The sequence below is a fragment of the Taurulus bubalis genome, assembly GCF_910589615.1.
Source record: "Taurulus bubalis genome assembly, chromosome: 5".
NCBI lineage: Eukaryota > Metazoa > Chordata > Actinopteri > Perciformes > Cottidae > Taurulus > Taurulus bubalis.
The window spans coordinates 14,700,132-14,719,196 of NC_136593.1; the positions used below are offsets into that span (position 1 = coordinate 14,700,132).

The 19,065-nt window shown below is 40.6% G+C and overlaps 1 protein-coding gene across 1 annotated transcript; it reads right to left on the reverse strand.

Moving 5' to 3' along the window:
- Window positions 1-265: 265 nt before the first annotated feature.
- dstyk (dual serine/threonine and tyrosine protein kinase) lies at window positions 266-15,540 on the reverse strand. Its single transcript, XM_079218538.1, has 14 exons — window positions 15,122-15,540; window positions 13,346-13,755; window positions 9,118-9,630; window positions 8,783-8,978; window positions 6,828-7,066; window positions 6,209-6,292; window positions 5,940-6,116; window positions 3,653-3,782; window positions 3,324-3,480; window positions 2,529-2,661; window positions 2,307-2,420; window positions 2,089-2,203; window positions 1,638-1,772; window positions 266-1,139 (listed from the first exon to the last, which is right to left on the reverse strand). The coding sequence occupies exons 1-14, from the start codon at window positions 15,321-15,323 to the stop codon at window positions 952-954; spliced, it is 2,793 nt and encodes a 930-aa protein (XP_079074664.1). The 5' UTR covers window positions 15,324-15,540; the 3' UTR covers window positions 266-951.
- Window positions 15,541-19,065: the final 3,525 nt, after the last annotated feature.

Consider the following 19,065-nt stretch of genomic DNA (forward strand, 5'->3'; position numbering starts at 1 on the left):
CCAGTTTATATGGCAGGAGACTACAATAATTCATCATGAAATTAACTATACATCATTTTATAAACTCAGATTATTACAAATGGACGTGTCCTCAGGAATGTGGCTGATCGTAAGCACACAGACGGGGTCATAGAACATGGTAGACTCCGCCTTCACGGTCTAATTGTAAAGCGTGACCTCAAGTCCTTATCTCAAATTTGTCCAGGCACATGGTAAATGTTGAGACATAATAGTGACCTATAGAATGCGACGCAGCTCCTGAAAGAAGTTTATTAGTTATGTCATAGACATTTCAGTTGGATAAACTCGGTGGACGTCCGCTACAGGATTTACAAGATAGAAAAACAGAAAGAAAATTGTATTTTGCTCGACAACTCGATGCTTATTGTTTAAACTGGTCACAACCAGTGTACAATGCAACCAGTGAAGAGGTGTTGCAAGTTGACAATATTTTAACAAGTCACAAGCCACTGATTTACAAAAATAAGGATAATTCTTACCTCAGACAAAACCATTGATATGTTACACTCAAGATGTAACAGATCATTTTATTAAAAAAAAAGATGTATTTGTATAGATGCAGACATGTTCAGTTTAAATACAATCTAAAATTTTAAACTTTTATATATGTATATTTTTTTCATAACACTGGTAATGGACTACTTTTAAAACAATTTGCATCAAATAACAGTTCTATGACCAAGCAGCAATTAGCACGGCAATTACGTCAGAAGCATGTTGGAGCGTTTGTATACAAATGTACAAAACAAACAATAAAACACACATATTTGCAAACTTCAGAGCTAATAAATAATGTAAATCCAACAAAATGAGGACAGCTCCAACATTATTCATTTGTCACCTGTTCATCTTCGTACTTTATAAATACAAGAAAGACAATTTCCTGATCAGAATCCCTGTCACACATTTGTTAGTTTGTCTGGAGTTATTTCAGTTCGAGTTGTCGAGGCTGCTGCTTTTTTGTTCTGAGCCGCAATTGCAGAGCCGGACCATGATGCTTTGCAGGCTGGGCTCCACAATACCGAGCATGGGCCTCTGGGAAGGGTCCCCGTTCCAGCAGGCCTCCATCAGCTGCCAGCATTCCTCATCAAAAGTGGGCAACCGTTCGGGTCTGGCTCCTGGAGACAACACGGACACAAGTGAGCCGACAGACAGAACCGGAGACCAAAACAAACAACAGACGTCCTCAGGAACATCGAAGCCTGACATGCTATTATGTTATGGTTGGAGACAACAGCTTTTCATTCTGTTTCATTCTCTCATTTTTATACCCGTTGTCCTTATTCATATCATGAGGTCTTGACTAATACACATGATCAGTTATTTCCTTGTGGATCACTGACATCAGAGAACATAAATAAACGCATGAGAAGCATTTAAGTTTCACTGGAATACAATTTCCCTGCATGGATCCAGATAATACCACAAAAATCTCCAAAACGCTCAAATCCCAGTTCCCATCAGTTCGTATACCATCGTGTTTACTGCTCTCGTTTTGTTTGTAAAAACGTCGGTGTGAACAAAAACTGGACCAGAACTACAAGGTAACAACATATTTATTTCCATTTATCCATACCAAAAACAAACCAAACTGCAGTTGTGAAAACGTTTATTACCTTTTTTAACATTATTCCAGAGCTGGTCCTTACTGGAGCATTTCTCAAAGGCTTCTGGGAGTTTAACTGAACCAGTGCAGAGGTACCAGAAAAGGATCCCGAAGGCGTAAACATCAACCGAGTTATCATACTTTCCTGTTAGAGAAGGGTCACAATGTAGAGGGAATCTTAAAAAGACTGATAAGCATTCCTGCACAATCAAGTATAATTTTTAAGATAAGATAATCCTTTATTAGTCCCGCAGTTGGGAAATTGCAGGAATACAGCAGCAAGAGGTGATCCCAGTTCTGATAACACTGTGTATATAAAAATCTCTTAAAACAGGATTCTCCTCAAGTAAAGAAACGTATGCTTGTTCAGACAGTTCTGACCTAATAAACCTTTTTAAATTGTACCTCAGGAGTTGATTCATGATGAAATTATGCGGCGAATGACTGTTCAGTAGTCGTACCTGTAAAAAGCTCTGGAGCCATGTGGATCGGCGTTCCAACGATGCTGCCGGACATCATGGCCTCTGGTTTACAGAAGCCCAGATCGGTGATCTTTGCACGATTTTGTTTGTCTAGCTGGAAAAGGAATGAGGGACAGCAGAGGTCATATGAGAAGGAAGCGCTTGTTGAGTCAGTGTAAAGTGCATCCCTGAAGTTTCGCACACGCACACAAACTTACCAGAACATTCTTTAGCTTTATGTCTCTATGCAAGAGGCCCTGACCGTGCAGGAAGCGGATCCCCTCCACCACATCCAGGGCGATCTGAAGTCTCTCTCTCAGTGATAAACCGGCCTGGTAGAGATGGAGAGAGAAACAAGACTTAACTGGAAGTAACGAATGACATTTTATCTATAAATCAATAATATGTCTCTTTTTCCAATCTCTGCATTGTCAAGTCACCTTCAAGCCGGTATAGAGGTCTCTGTGCAGCCGCTCCATGATGAGCAGCACCGCGATGCTGGAGCCGCCTCCGTAGGTGTGATCGATCACAGAGCCGTGCAGGTCCACAAGCCGCTCGTGCTTGGGTAGGGACCTGAATCGACACACAGCCTACTCAGTAACATGATCAGAAAATTAATCACTTTTTGCTTAAGTGGCACTCCTTAAGATTTCAGTCCTGGTTGATCTGAATTTCTATTTGAGTGAAAAGAAAATACTACAAATATATCAAGTATGCAATACTTTCATCAGTGGTCTTGGGCTCAATCCCTATTCCTGCAGCGCTAGATTCAGAATAAACCGACATTTATGGAATGTACAAACCAAAAGATTGCCACTCTAACTTGAAGTCACAGTATATTGATGTACGTCTTGTTTTTCCAGATAAAATGTTCCTGCATTCCTTAATTAGACCCGTTGGCTGACTCGTGTACATAATAGCCTCAAGGCTTCAACAGTCAAAACGTTGATATGGTGGCTGGAGTTTGGCCTTTATAACAAGGCAACTGTCATGTCCAATGAAAATGTTTCTGCACTTGATGAATGCAGCTGCTCCAGAAACTGCTCAAGCCATTTGGAATTTCCCATACTCACCTCAGCTGTGAGTATTGAGATTTGTACTTGCGGCAGTTTGGTGTGAACTATTAAATAACGCTGAGACAAACAGGATTGCTGCTGTGATCACGCCAAAGCAGCGGTCTTCACAAGTCCGTCTGTGTGCATGTGATGTTTTTACTGTCACTCTCGCTAACTCACCGCGTGTAGTGAAACTCCAAAGCCAGGTCGTTCCAGTGTTTATCATCAGGTGGTACCACAGACTTTAAGGCACATGGGTAGTGTCCTCCCCAACTGTCACACATGTACACAACTCCGTACTGACCCCGACCCAACTCTCGCCCGAGCTTCGGCTTGCCTGTCGTAAAACAATGCACTCGTTCTTTTTACGGGAAAAAATAAAACTAAACATTTGGCAAATTTGTAATTTTATTATGTATTTGCAAAAGATACAATTTAAAAAGGGTACGTTTTTGCAACGAGTTCCTTTTTTTGTGTGTGAACAATGGGAGGATTTGGTGGTTACTAACCATGCAGCAGCACGTCCCTGAGGGAGCGGCTCTCCAGAGACAGGCGGGCCAGCCGAGGGGCATGGTCCTTCCTCACTCGCAGCCACAGGTCCTCTGTGCGCTCCAGGCGACCTGTGTGCCCTTCCTCCAGCTACAAACACCAACACATGACATAATATCTCCTGGTTAGCATCAACAATAGATGACAAATGACTAGTTTCATTTAACAGTTATTCAAAAGACTTTACACTTGTAGAGCAACGGTAAACGCGTCTTACTTTTCTTACTTTGACTGCAGACGACTGTCCCAGGTTCTCAGTGACTACAGACTTGTTGTCTTGACCTCTGTGGTCGTGTCGTCATTTGTCAGACTTGTTAAAGTGCCTGGTCAACAAAGTTACTCCTTGATGGATTTCATATTTATTTTTAACCACAGGCTGACAGTACAGGGTTGTGTTCTCATCACTGGTGTTTGCTTTGTGCTCAGCTGGAACAACATCAGAACATGCTGTAAAGTTTGCGAGATTGAGTCACCAATGTTTTTTAATTATCATAATTATTATTATCTAAATTGTGTTCTGTTGTCCGGCATATTGTCTAATGATAGTGTTAATACTCACTGACCTATTTTAAATCACCTCTCAAGACTCACTTTTACTATTTATCCTTGTTTTCATTATTTAATCTGTTCCTTATTTTATTTCTTCTTTTTGTGTAATTGTATCCATTATTTTAGTTCTGTTGTTTTACTTGTAATTTGTATAAGTTAAATGTGATCTTGTATTTGATTGTTCTCCTGCTTACTTTTATCCGTACTTTGTTTGTGAAGCTCTTTGAAACAAACAAACCATTTATTGTGATCAGACAATCAGATTAGTAAAAGATTGATGGCCTGAAAACTGTATTTGCCATCATAAGTCATCACAATATAACTGGCTACATTAATATGTGCATCTTGAATTGCTTTAAGAGTGATGAATTAGCAAGCGTGGAAATGTAATCAGTGATGTGACCCACACTGTCTGTCATGTGATAATTTTCATCAGAGCAATTTCACTTAAACTGATTTGTCAGAGACTTCAAGGACAGAGTTGGAGCTATTTTCACACTTGGGCTTAAAAAGGCAAAGCAGTTCAAGTGAAGGGGAATAAATGACTGAACCATTTCAGCCCGTTTGTCCTCCCCCATAGCGGCATACACTGCTTTGTGGTCACCTTTTTACAAAGCCCTGTTTTTTCATCCACCTTTCAGACCTAAAGTATCTCACACTGGCGTTTAGAGATGGGAATTGATTTGATTTCGTCAATACAGATTTTGATTTGATGAATTTATTGTGGTGGATATGTTTGTTGGCACCAGCGAGCCTGGAAGCTGTGTTGTCTGGACAATACCTCCAGGTAGGTTCCCCCAAGCAAAGTAGTACAAGGGGATGGGCCAGTCCAGGAGCAATTCACAGACCATACATGAATCAGTCACAAAAGAGTTGTTGTACCTCACTCGGGAAAAATAAAACAGGGCCCCCTTCTGGAGCTAAACTTGGGAAGGGAGCTCGTCGGTGAGCATCTGGTGGCCGGGCCTTAAACACCTAGGGCTCTGCTGGACACCGACCAAAACAATCTACATCCTTTTTTGTGCATTCTGGGGACGGCTGGGGACATGGAATCAGAGTGGGCCCTGTTCAAAGCCTCCATTGTGGTGGAGACTGCTAGAAGCTGTGGTCAGAAGGTCATCAGTTATGGTCGTGCAACCTAAGAACACACTGGTGGGCACCAGCAAAGACGGGGTCATCAAGCTGAAGAAGGCTTTTCGGGTTTGGCCCACGAGTCTCAGCAGCAGACTGGTTGGTCAAAGGAGCTGCAGTTGCGAAGCAAAACCCGGGTGTGGGATGAAATCGGGGGGTCTATGTAAAAGGACTTTTGGTTGGCCTCAAGTAAGTTCCAACAAACCGTTAGACGACTCAGAAAGGGATAGCAGGGCTTAGCTCAGATGCCCCTCTCAAAATTATTAATTGTGCCCTCCGTGTTGCGTGTGAGTCACTCTTCCAAGCGAGGGAATTAAAGTATCCCGAGGTTTTGTTCACCAGGGTAAAAGGGAGCATGAGATGGACAGGCGGTTTGGCGCGGCATCAGCAGTGATGAAGATGTTCTACCACATTGTTGAAGAGAGCTGAGCCGGAGGACAAAGCTCTCGATGAAGAAAACATCTTGGCATTAGTAGTTACAATCACGTTATTGCAGGTCCTCTCAAAGAAGGGGTTGTGAAGCCTGCTAGATTATATTGCACTATCTTGTGAAAAGCGAAAGTTCACCTGGCGCAGAGATGCTGCGAAGGCCTCGTGGGAGCTGTTCAGGCGGGTTCTGAACTGGGAGCAAATACTTCTGGCCAGTTTAGCAGCACTGAGACTTTCTATGGCGTCCTGGGCCACTTTCCGCTTCCACTCTGGACTGACGGCAGGAGGGTTCACAAACGTTATCCTGTGGATTATCTAGCGGCAAGACAGAGTAAGAACACTTTTTCAGAAGTCACGAATCACCTTGCGGTTTGAAACGCCTATTGCTGAATTTATTAGACACTGACCTGTTTGATTTGCTCCCAGAAGACTCTTGAGACAGAGGATCCTGAATGAAATGTAACCTCCACATGATAGGCAGCATTTAATAACTGTGGCAGATGAGAAGAGGGAGTAAATATGCAGCAAATCCACTTCCTCAGAATGTCGTCTGATGGACTCTATAGGCTCTTAAGCAGAGTTGACGAAGGCTAATGAAGGCTACTCTTGATAAAATGTCACTTGTCTTTGTTGGAAAACCTTTTTTTGGTATATATTTGTATTGCTAATGAGTTTCTGATCCCATGTTGTTTTGGTTTGCTTTTCTACAAACGTTCTATTCAGAATCAGAAGTGTTTATTGCCATGTAGGTTGAACATACGAGAAATTTGACTCGGTGCTTGGTGACCAAGGTTCACACTAAGGTTTAAATGATTAAATGAACAGTAGACACGGACGGTGACTTGTGTGACATGTTCAACAATTTCTAATTCAACACCTCAAATTTTCTCTCAAATCTGATTGGAGACATTTTTCATATTGGAGCCTCAGTCAGAAATTACTTTGTATATAACTTTTCTTAAAATACATTTTAATATCAATATCAGCATTATTAGTATTAGTAGTATAAATAAGGTTACTGCCCACCTGTTTGAGGTGATTGGAAGTGATATTGTGCACAGAGGAATCCATGTGTGACTTCTCCAGACTGTTGAGACATCGCTCCAGAGTTCCTACGAAGCTCTCCCTGAGATAGTCCACAGAGCTGATCAGCTTATTTGCCACGGCCTGATTCAAACGAACCACTATCAGCTCCTGGATCTGGTGGATGCAAGATTTGATTTCCTTTGACGTAACAGGCTCTCCATTAGTTGTTACGATGACGTCTGCAGTTGAAAGAAAATAGTTTGTCAAGTAAATACATGGTGCATGTCCCCAACAGCTCAGAATTCCTGATGATCTATGTCAGATATTAGTATGAGACACAGTCTTGATGTTAAAGTGAATAGAGGCAAATTGGAATCACCAGAGCATTACGCTAAAGTTACACACTGAAAATTCCATCTTGCTGTGTTGTTGGGGGCCAGAATTAAAAGAGTATGGCTCAAACTTTAAATTGTATTGCATCCTTAAAGTTTAGAGGTTGGTGGATAATGGATATATAAAGGCCAATATAATAATGATAGATTGGCGCAGGAAAAAGCGTATTGCAGTTCTTACAGCCGATACTTATCAAAGGCTGATAGTGGCAAGTTAAGTGAGAGTGCAAAACCATGTCTCTGCAAGTCTAAAGTCTCTGCAAGTCTGACTAGAGTCTAAAGACCGTAAAAAAAACTGCCTTTGAGTTACTCAGGCTGCTGATAAAAAAAAAAAAACTGTCCAGTTAGGACTAGTCAGTTGTCTGTGTTGTCTCCCTCAGAGACACATCGACAGTATCGCAGAGAGAATGGTTCAAATAAAATAATCTGAATGAGTACCACGAGTCGCCATCTTTTTTTTTTTTTAAATAGAAAAATAATAAAAAAGCCGATGTGAACCCACAGAACCAAGGTTACTGGGGTCTATGAAAGAAAATCACATTTCCCACTTAATAATAATACTTTTTTATGTAGCTCTTTTCAAAGTACTCAAAGACGCTATAATCTCAAATAAGATATGCAACCAGAAAGTATGTTTCCAATTTTATAAACAAAAAAGAAAAACTCAGGTTGTGATTTAGTTAAACTCACGAGTAGAGAAAATTAAGATAATTGAATAGATTAGATCACATTTCTGAAAGAAAGAAAAAAAGGATCACATTTTCAAAAAAAAACTTTGAATTTTAAGTGTACCGCTTATCTGTTTAAGGAAATGTATTTTCCCCCCCATAAATCAGTCCAGACGTGGACTGATTTATCCAAACACATTGTCACAAATTACTTTTTGGCCATAAACAAACAAAAACATAATGGTTCTTATTTACTAAAAGCATGCATTTAATAAATAGTCTGACAACAGCAGAGACAACCTCACAGAATTGTATAAATCCTTTTTACTGACTGAACTCCATAGATAAAACCAAAGCACATGATAAACAAACTGCTGATAATGTCAAAGCATTCTTTATTATTCTAATATCCATAGAATCACAAGCTTGTACATCTATTAGTAATGCATCAAAAAAGAGCTAATCAGATGGGAAGTACACCGATGGAAAGGCTCTGGTTTGGGAACAGTGCAAAATAATAATTTTGAGCTTACGTGATTTACAGTAATATATGCACTCTGTAAAACATCATTTTTACTTAACTATCTTTGTTTTTGTAGTGTTTAGTTAACTATAAGGACTATAACCACTGTTTTTATATAAACAAGCTTGACCTTAAAATACCCTAAAATCTTTTCCTCCACTCCTCTCAACTCTTTAAAGGTTGCAATAATCAAGATGATTCTCAAAACCGCTCTGTGTTATAAAACAGTGCTTAATTTTGGTTTAGTTAATTATTTGTGAGTCTCGCCACTTATAACACAATATCTTCGTAAACAAATATGACAAATCTTGACAAAACTACAGCAGAGAAAACCTGCGTTGTGGCATTTATCCAGGGTGTTTACTCACTAACCTGTAAACTCCAGATTGGCAGCATCCTCCAACAACTGCTCTTTCATGCTGCCGAGCGTTTCCACGATCATCTCCTTCATCTCTTCCTGTTTACGGTTAGCGATGGCCATCAGGGAGGTGAAGAGTTCCCCCTCTTTCTCCCGGGTGTACTCCAACCTGCGGGGGGTTATCTGCAGGTCCCTCTGCATGTCAAAGGCCTGCAGGGACGGGAAGCAGAGAAGATACAAGTCTGATGGGGATTTTTCATCGGCATACTGGGTCAAAGTAGACTAAGTTCAACAACTGTCATGAGTATGGAGTACTCGATCACAGATAAAAGGTGCATCATCCTCTGACCTGGTTGATGAAAATATCTAGACAGCGACAATGAACTCCATTAAGCAGGTTTGCAGCCTCCACCTGCTGGTTTTGAAGCACTTGACGAGTAAAAGGCACCAGTAACCGATGCAGCCTTTCGAAAGCCTCCCCCAGCACGCTCTGGGGCTTGGCTCCCGGAATGGGTGACTGTGTAGGGGCGCCACAGGAGCAGTGTCCTACTGGGCTACTAAGGAAGCCAAGGGAGAGCAGCTGCTTATGGAGGGCGCTCTTCTCCTTATCCCTCTCCTTTTCCCTCTCTGCACGGCGGCTGGGTTCTGGGGAGGCTGCTGGTATTATGTCAGGAATACGAATAAAACAGATAGGAAAGGAGAGCATCTCTTTGACCTTCCAGAGCTCAGCCACATGGTCTGTGCTTAGGGAGTCCTGGTTGATGGCATAGAGGATGATGGGGATGACAGTGTGGGTGCAGTCTGCCAGGGCCTCTTCTATGTTCTGGACACTCGGACAGGGCACCACCATGACCTTTGCTTCCTAAAGACAAACCACAAAAAAAAACATATATACGTTTATTCACTGTCAAGCTGTAAATACAGTAAATAATCAGAAAAGATGGTTCTGTGAGAAAGGCCAGTCCACCAAAATTTGACAAAAACATATTTTTACATTTACTCTTAGTAAAATCCTGCCATTCAAACCACTAGATTTAGTAGTGGAATTTTTACTGCAATATCTACGACTGAACCACAATGGAAGTCAAAGGAATTTAAAGCTGCTTTATTCATTATTATTTTAATAACAACAATGCAACAAAGTATTATGTGTAATGTGAAAGGTGTCGCTTGTGGTGACAAATCCACAGCTAACTATCAGTTAATGAGGCGGACATTTTCCTCAAGAGTTGGTGTAGACCAAAAACAGAACTAAAGGGGGAGTGAATATTGGGCTTATATTCACCAGGTAATAAACCTACAGCCCCGTTACATAAAGTGGTCAAGGCAGTTGGAGCACAGTTTTCAAGACAATTTATGTTCAAGATGTCTAAACAGCCTCAACTGCAAAATGAAGAAAAAGAACACACTTCCACACATATCACATGCTCCTTCTATTTCTGAACACTGAATGGCTCATCAATATTTGTAGTGGTCTTGGGAACGTCTGCGACAGGGCAGGAACATGACACAAGTAATAGGTTTTCTTAACCCTTGATAAATAACGACTTTTACAAAAATAGTCTCGGAGAGGGCTTGAGAGGGAGAACATGACGGGGGCGGGGGACAGCCCGAGAAAAGAGGCAAAAATGACCAACAGCTACACAAAGGAGACAGTCAGTCCTGTCTCCAAGACACAGAGCAGAGCCCATCTGAGCAGTCTCTTTAGTTTAGAACAAAGATAGCCTACAAACATTAGTTCACAACCGATCAAAAGCAATACAATGTATCAACTGATTTATTGCAGTCCGTTTAACACACCCCATCAAGAATATGTCTGTTGGCTATTTTGAAGTAACTATTTTGTTTTTCTTATGCCTGTATATTAATAGTACATTTTATTTGTATAGTGCTTTAAAAAAGGTACTGGAAGTATTAGAAGTGTCAGTGCAATTAGCATTAAAGAAACCAACAGTCAAGACAAACAGTCATGTTGGAAATCAAGAGTTTTCTTGAAACTGCTAAAATAACAGGCCTTTGTTAACACCAGACTTGCTTATGTGAATTCACGAAACTATAAACATAACCGAATATGTACCACGAGCATTTTAAACGTGGCAATAGCATATCACCCTTTTTGTGCCCTGGGTGTTTAAGTTAAGGTGGGAAGCATGGGTTAACTCTGGGATGAAGAGAAGGATAATTAGCAAGTTGGCCACTAAAGCAGGTTGCTGTGATTATGGCATGAGTGTGTGAATACCGCAGGGAGAAGACAGATTCTGTGCCTTTGTGTACTCCAATTTAAACACGTTAATCTCTTATTCATTAAGCAGAAACCTAAAGAGTAGTGGCTCACTGCTTTAGTTTGTGACAAACCTATGTTCACAACTATCAAAATTATAGGTAAATATAAAAATGAGTTGTAGATTATTTAATTTGAGCATGGGAATACTTGACAATTGGTCGTTCTGTTGCTCATCTGTGATGTTTGTATTATTACTCCGAACAATAACGCCTCTGACGTCCTCGCAAGCGTGACCAACTGTTTGACCCCAAAAGGGGACCGCAGAGCCCACGCCTCTCAGTCACATGTGACAATTAACAACAGTGTGAAATGACTGGCTTTACTTCCAGCACTAATATTTTCCTTGCAGTTGTTCATCTATTATACTTTTCTGTTTTCGCGATAAGACTGTGGGATCTCGATGCAGCAGTGAAAAGGGCTTTAAAATGTAAATTAAGTCAACAATACCAACATATTACAGATAATGAAGACAGTAATGTTAATTCCATACCATGGGTTTTTACCAAATAATGTTTAAATATTCAGTCACGCATTTAAATATCAAACATGTATTTTAACTAATAAAAATTCTCACAAATTAAGTTTTCACGCAACATTATTGAGACAAACTGACTGGTGTGCTTTTGTCACAAAGGCAGATTTTTGAGGATTCATTATTCTTTTAAATGTGTGTCAACATTAGTACAAGTTGATTTTCTCAAGGGATGCTGGGGAAATAAAGTGGTGAACGGGTCTTTTCAATTAGGACAGCCCACATATGTAAAAAATAAAATAATACTTGTGTTACTATTAAAAACATTGTTTTTCTAACGACGTGAACAACCAGTGTCCCATAATTCAGGTGAAACCATGGCAACTTCATCACAGTGAAGGTTCTTTTTTTTTTTACCATGACCTAGTCATGTGAAACGCACCAGACCAGTGGCATTACGTAAGGGGGTGGGCGGGTGGGCTGCCCCGAGGCAGAGCGAGGACTTGTTTCTGAGCCTTGGTCTAAAGGATTAGAGACTAATTTCCACGTGTCACACATGATGGGGAAGGACTACAATCCTCACACCATGCGAGATCAATTCCCTCCCACAAGATATTGAGATTTTCAGGTCGCACTGACCAAATACCAGCACAGTTCCACTTTGTCCAACAATTTTTCCTTTTCCACATAACCACAGTAACCTGTGAATCTGTTTTTGTGCTTAAAAACCTGAATGGGAGAATTGTGACTGGGACAGCATGTATTTCTGAAAAGAAGCACAAATCAGGTCAAAGTAAAAGACTGAACAACACAGAAAATAATCAGCTCTCCCAAGTAATCGGTTTGTGAGCTAAACCACGTGTGAACACAAAGGCTAGTCCAGAGACAAGGATGAAAAAAAGCAATCCATCTTTCCTTTCGTTTAGTCCTACAAGAGGAAATGCCACCACACCAAAACAATACATGTTTAGATCAATGATATCACTAAAGGACTGGGTTTTTTTTTCTTTCATGTTAATGTCCAGTCCAGTGAACCACAACATGAGCGGCAAAATCAGAATACTATATAAAACTAGCAGTAATTTAAAACTCAACTTTTTTCATTACTATTCCTTAAACTGTGCCAAACCTCATTTAAAAAAGTTTAAAAACACCATATTAGAATTTTAAATCAAAATTTGAATTTTCTAATTGATGGCTGTAATTTCAATTAATCCGTTTTGGTCAAAGGATGTTCACAGACACGTTCAAAGTAAATGGAGGACCATGCAAAGACTTCAGGTCCACTTGAAGTGCACGTGTCCCTGAATACTGCTCATTGGTCTGCAGAGATATCCTCTCTGCTGGACTAAGGAAAGTTTTGTATACATATCCAACTAAAAAGTATCTTACAATGTCAACTCTTAGAAAACGTATGTTTATTAAATAGCAAATTAATCTACTAACTGCAGAATGCCATACCATGGGTCGCCATGTATCACATATTAGACAAACTAGTAATGTCCTGATGCCAACATTTTATGTCATCAACTTAGTTTTGCTCATGTCAGTTCTGGTAAAAGCTTTTCCAGAGGGCTTTCTTCCATAAAAATACAACATCCACTTTTCATCCAATCTCCTTTAAAAACAAGTCCACATTGCCCAATCTTACTGTAAATGTCTGGGAACTTAAATGTCAAAGTTCATGACGAGGGGAAAAAGTAATGACTGCTAGGCAAAATGTTCATATCAAACTCCTTATTTAGACTATGGGCGACACTGCATGGAAAGTGGATCAAATAGGTTTCACACAGAATCGGCTGCCTGTGATCTAAAGCCTACCTGCAGCAGTGGGTGATGTAGGGTGATCTCCAGCTCTGCTAGCCTGTGGGCCGGGTCCTCACATTCCTCATGGATCTCCAGGTCTTCCCGGGGTACCGTGTCCCAGCGACCACAGTTAGCCGCCAGCTGGTGCACCAGCTCATACTGGCCTGGCAGTGCCAAGCTGAGCCGTGTCTGTCTCCCATGGGTGAAACACAGCTTCCGCCTCTTGCAGACAGTACCCTGGACTCCTTCACAAGCCTTTCCGGCCTCTGGGCCCAGTGGCAGCAACCGCTCCCCCAGAAGGCAGTTAAGCAGCTGGTAGCGGGCGGCACAGTCCTGGCCTAGTACCAGGATGTACGGGGCAGCGCCCACTGTGTTACGCAGGAACTCTTCCTCATGGCTAGGGAAAGAGATGCAGCTGAGCTGGCCTGAAGGAACAGACAGAACACAAAGAGGTATATGATGTTGGGAAGTGGATCTTTTTAGGGACCTTTAGCAACCCTGTTAAGTGAGCTTTTTGTGGACTTCTTGGTCAACATTGTAAGCCGAGATAGGGTATTTAATGACACACTATCCGTTGAGTCAGCATTATTTCTGGAATATACAGAAGATCCTTGTTCAATGCAAGAGATGAACTTATTTGACAGACTGATATTATTCCTTGGGCTATTATTTCCCGATCCAGCACTAAGATGTGGAGCACACACACAGAAGAACCAATTCAACCTTATTATTGAGGGTATCAGATACAGGCCTAATCCTCAGTGATGCTGAGTCACAGTCTAAAACAGTTATATAACAAAGAGAGAAGAAAGTAGCATTGGCCTAGTTCAAGTGCATTTCTTTCTAATATAAGGCTTTACTGTAACTGTTACCCTAAATCGACCATTCCCCTACTAATATTCACCCCTTGACTTAACATGACGCATTAAAGCTTATTGTTTCAGACAGACCGGTGCTGAACATTTGACCGTGTGACCCCTGCACAGTATATAGGCTAAATAGGCAGACAATGCAAACCTATGCATAACCTCTACCAACATATTAGATCAAGCACTATTGAATGATCTCGCTGCATCGTGTAATGCACATTTGCAAGATGAATCTAAAATATCCGGTGAAGACATGTTTAGCATTGCCCATGAAAGGCAGCACTATGGTTCTTTTTTTCCTGTTGATTACAACTAATCTCTGGCTTAACATTGTTAATTTAACCATCTCTGTACACAGCACATCGGCTCTGAAGAAAGCCACTCTTGCAGATGTGACACATTACATTTCATACCATCACTCCTGAGCGGTGAAAAGATGTTCATGAAACGTTAGGATATATGGAGTTGTGATAAACATTTTATAAAGCATTTATCTTTGGGTGGTTGTAATAGAGAAATGTGTTCCAAACTCAAAGGGGTGTGGGGTATGATCAATTTAAAGTTGGACTCACAGGTTTTAATATATACCTAACCAGTCACTAAAGCACTCAAATAAGGCGCAATTAATGTAAAATAGAAGAATGTGGTTGATATTAATTACAGGCTCTTGGCCTGCTGCACAGTGTAGAAATCTCAGCATATTTGGCGCACTTAGTCTACTCATGCTTTTCAGAAGGGGGCTTAATCCCTTTAGTTTCCCCAAACCCGAATGAATGCATTTGTCTATTTGTTGTTGGAGAATTACTTTAGCAGCAGAAACGTCATGGCTTTTCTTTTAGCTTAAGGATACAGATGGATAACATGGAACGCTTTAAAAATGGTTGAACGCAGTGACATGTCGTCGCACAACAGGGAAACCTACCTGCCTCAAAAGAAGCTGAATCCGAGCTCATGGTTGATGCACAAGCATTGCTGTAATTTTGCCTTATTTCCCGGAAGAACGCGTTAGTCTCCTTTAAGTTCTTCTTCAGTTGTATGGTGTGTTTGTTGTAGCTATTAAATATCCTCGTAAGTTCCCGGGCTAAAGGTGTCGCTTTCTGTTGTTGTTGTACGTTTCCCTCCATGGTCAACAGTCTTCTCCTCTTGGTGGTTTCTCAAGGTTCAGCAGGTGCTTAAACCCCAAATGTAACGTCTTAGTTAAGCTGCTCAAATGTCCTGTTGCACACCTTTTTTTCTTCCTTGCGTGCTACTTAGTCAAGTGTGTTCACCCATCTGCGTTAATTCACTTGTAGTTTAACACGTAGAGTGGTGTTGTGCTGGACAGACAGCGGTCTCTGTAGTGGTTCGTGTCCGTGAGTGAAGGCCAGGCATTTGGCTTTAGTAAACTTAGTTGTTATGATGTGGAAGCCGACTAGCTAGCTTAATGTCGAGCCTCGCGTGCAAGATAACTGAACGGTTACAGTTGACTCGAAGACAGATTTGAACGGTTAGCTAACAAAGCAACCGCTATTTCGGCATATTTATTGTTAACACCGACTGTCAGTCTGATAACAGACTGTCAACAACAACAAAAAGATAAAACCACAATGATGCGATTCGGACTAGTGTGCTGAATAGTGTGCGTTGTTCGACCTGACTGGGGTCCAGATAACGTCCGCGCTGCTAGCCAGAAGGCATCTCCTGTCCGTCCCCGCCTCGGCCTGGCTCAACAGACATAGCAATCACCTCCACGTGAATCCAGGTCACCGGTTCACAGCCATACAGCTCCGTGTTTAAAGTGGGGGGCGGGGGAGGGTTGAGGACTTTGACAGTTGCCACTGAAAGACAACCAGAGAGCAAGAAAAAAAAGTTGCCGTTTCCTTGATGAGGCTGCGTGGGGAAAAGCTCTTCCTAAACTGGGTCAGGCCCGGAAAAGCCAGCGGATATTTTCCACCCTGGAGAGAGCGACGGCGACACAACTAAAGTAACTTTCTCTTTTGGTGACGATGATGAGGAAGACGAAGAGGAGAGTCCAGTCCGGGCCAACCCGCATACCTGAGACTGAAGCAATCAAATCAATGCAAAACAGAAAGTCGACACAGCCAAAGTTTAGGGAAAGGAAAGGGCGGGGTTCGGGATGACACAGGGCATCATGGGAAATGTAGGAATATTGGTATTGGATCGTCAATAGCTGGCTGCTGTCCAGTATGTTGATGATTGTTCATGTAGTTCAGGAAGTGCAATGTTACTGTTTCCCATGGAAAACAGTAACAGTAACTATAAATGATAAAATTGTGCTGTATCAATTAAAATGTGCATATCTACAGATGGAGACCATTTGTGCCATTAAAACAAACACACTATCTGTCTATTGCCTTCTCTCATTTTAGCTTTAGGCCAATAGAAACTCTGATATAATTGTGACACACAGCAACAAATTGATAATTTTTTAGCTGAAACATGTCAGCTTTTGACTGGTAAATTTAACGATCAGGATTGATTAGGACTATGGCAGTATTTCCATTGTTTATTTTCTGAAAGCTTTTAAGATCTATTACTTTGAATGTAGGTTATAAATGCACTGCTAATCACTATGAAACAGGTCTTCAATATTTAGAAAGAAAAGATCTATTTGTATTCTAAAAGATTTAGAATACAAATAGGTTTAATGGCATCGAAGAGTACAAATGGTAGTACATGTGCTTAATCAGTGTTATGATAAGAGGGCGTCCTTGGAAAATTTTCTCCCCAGTAAGGGGCCCCTGATCCCAAAAGGTTTGAAGGTTTGAGAACCCCTGCCCCTAAACCACTCAGATCTCCGACATGTACTCAGACACATTTCTGTACCTCCTGATTGTATATTAATAACACATTTTTGCACATATATCACCCTACATGATAGCATTTGTTAAGCAAATAAACTATTCAATTGCAAATATTTTAGAGACATTAGAGGTTGAAAACAAGATAACCATTTTGGGCCAAAGGACTCCACATGACTAATGGGCCCCATCTTCTGGCAGATATACTGAATTACATAAACAACCCCTTAAATGTGTGGTTTACTTTCTTAATAGTCTTAGATTTCCTATTTTTCTCCTAGCCGGTACTATTCTTTTCTAAATCTTATCTAAAATGAAGTGTGAATTTCATTTCAGTAGTCAACTAAGTATTACTATTTGCTCATCCTGTCCTAACTGAGGAACACTCACCAGCTGAGTCTGAACTAATATTACAGTCTACATAGGATATTAATTGCTGAACATACTGGAATATGCTCATTATTAGTATGCAGTTAAAAGATCCACTTGGAACAGAGACACTGGCTATTTCAGGATTTCCGCCAGCCCACATCTAGTTATTGGTGAATGCATGCTGATCTCTAGTGGCCTACATTTGTAATGACATAAAGCTCTTTTCTAAAATGCATTTTTCTCAGTTCACTAGACTGCCTATTTGGGTCAAATTGGACTAATGGTTAAATACCCCAAAACATATTCTAGCTCCATGAAGTCAACTGGATATAAAATGCTTTTTCTCTACAACCCATAGGCCATAAAATAATCCAAGCCTATTATTCATTCCGACGACAAACATGTGGATAATGCTCTGTTTGTTAACAGGGAGTTGGTCATCTGTATAAACAAAATGACAATTATATAATAGTTATATCATTTTAAGTACTTTCACACGATGACACCAATGATCTCTCTGACATTGCATGCAACTGTAACTGCTATTCCAGTTGCTCTTAATGAGGCAGATAACTAGATTAGGTTGGGAAAGTAAGCTCCAGCTCATTAATCAGTATTTTCTTCAAGTAGATCATTAAGGAAAAAGGCCTCAGTAATTAAATAAAGTGGGTCAACTATTCAATTATCAGTAAATACATTCACAATATAATTTTTTTTTTTTTATACTATTATATATTCCATTGCACTGATGGATTAATGTGTAAATAGCATGCTGGAGAAGTTGGTCATGGTGGAGCAAGTTTTATTATTTAATATAGGACTACTTTTGGCTAGTTTGATTTAGTATGTATTTGTTTTATATTTATTTGTTTCTTTAAAACTTACAAGCTCATACGTCTTGTATGTAAAATTAACCTGTAAAGTAACTAGTAACTAACGCTGTCAAATGAATATAGTGGAGTAAAAGGTAGTATTTCCCTCTGAATTGGAATTGGATAAAAGTGGATATGAGTAAAGTACTATTATTATTTATTTATTAAGTAAAGTACAAGCACCTATCATCTCTAAATACCATACATTAGTGTAGGCTACTAAAGTACAGTACATAATTAAGCTACATATTGCAAAGCTGTATAAAATAAATTTGCCCCATACTTAATTTTGTGGTGCGCTTGTTGTAAATACCAGTGCACACCGATTCTAACAACAGTCACACGAAACAAAAGTGGAGATCTGCATTACGTGTTCTAACTTGGCTGACCAACTACTAAACACCAATAAACGTATATTACAAGTAATGGCCAGACATTAACAAGAAAGTAACAATAAAACAAAATGACCTCAATCCATTATGCGCTTATACGTTCCGGCGCCGTCTGGTGTCACAAATCAAGCGCTCTTCTGTGCAACTGACACGCCCCCTCGACTATTTGACGTGTCCGGCCGCTGGCTGAGCTCTGAATGTCGCAGCAGGCTGTGTACCTGCGGCTAGAAAGTCTCAGCGAAACCGAAGAGACTAAGACACGCGTTAGCTTTCTGTCTTGAACGTCTAGCTCATATTTACACTTTTATGTGAATTGCAACTGAGCACATTTTGGGAGCAACTTTGCTCCAACACCAACGGAGCTCCGCGCGGAGGAATGCACTTTATCTGCTTGAGAAAATACGCCAAAAAGGACAACAACGTGTGAGG

Excerpts from the sequence above, each read along its gene's own strand:
- dstyk (XM_079218538.1), bottom strand. The coding sequence starts at position 15,323 with ATGGAGGGAAACGTACAACAACAACAGAAAGCGACACCTTTAGCCCGG. Across the intron at positions 6,293-6,827 it reads CTTCCAATCACCTCAAACAG|TTATTAAATGCTGCCTATCA; the intron begins GTGGGCAGTAAC and ends CATCTGCCACAG. Across the intron at positions 1,140-1,637 it reads CTGGAATAATGTTAAAAAAG|GAGCCAGACCCGAACGGTTG; the intron begins GTAATAAACGTT and ends TGTTGTCTCCAG.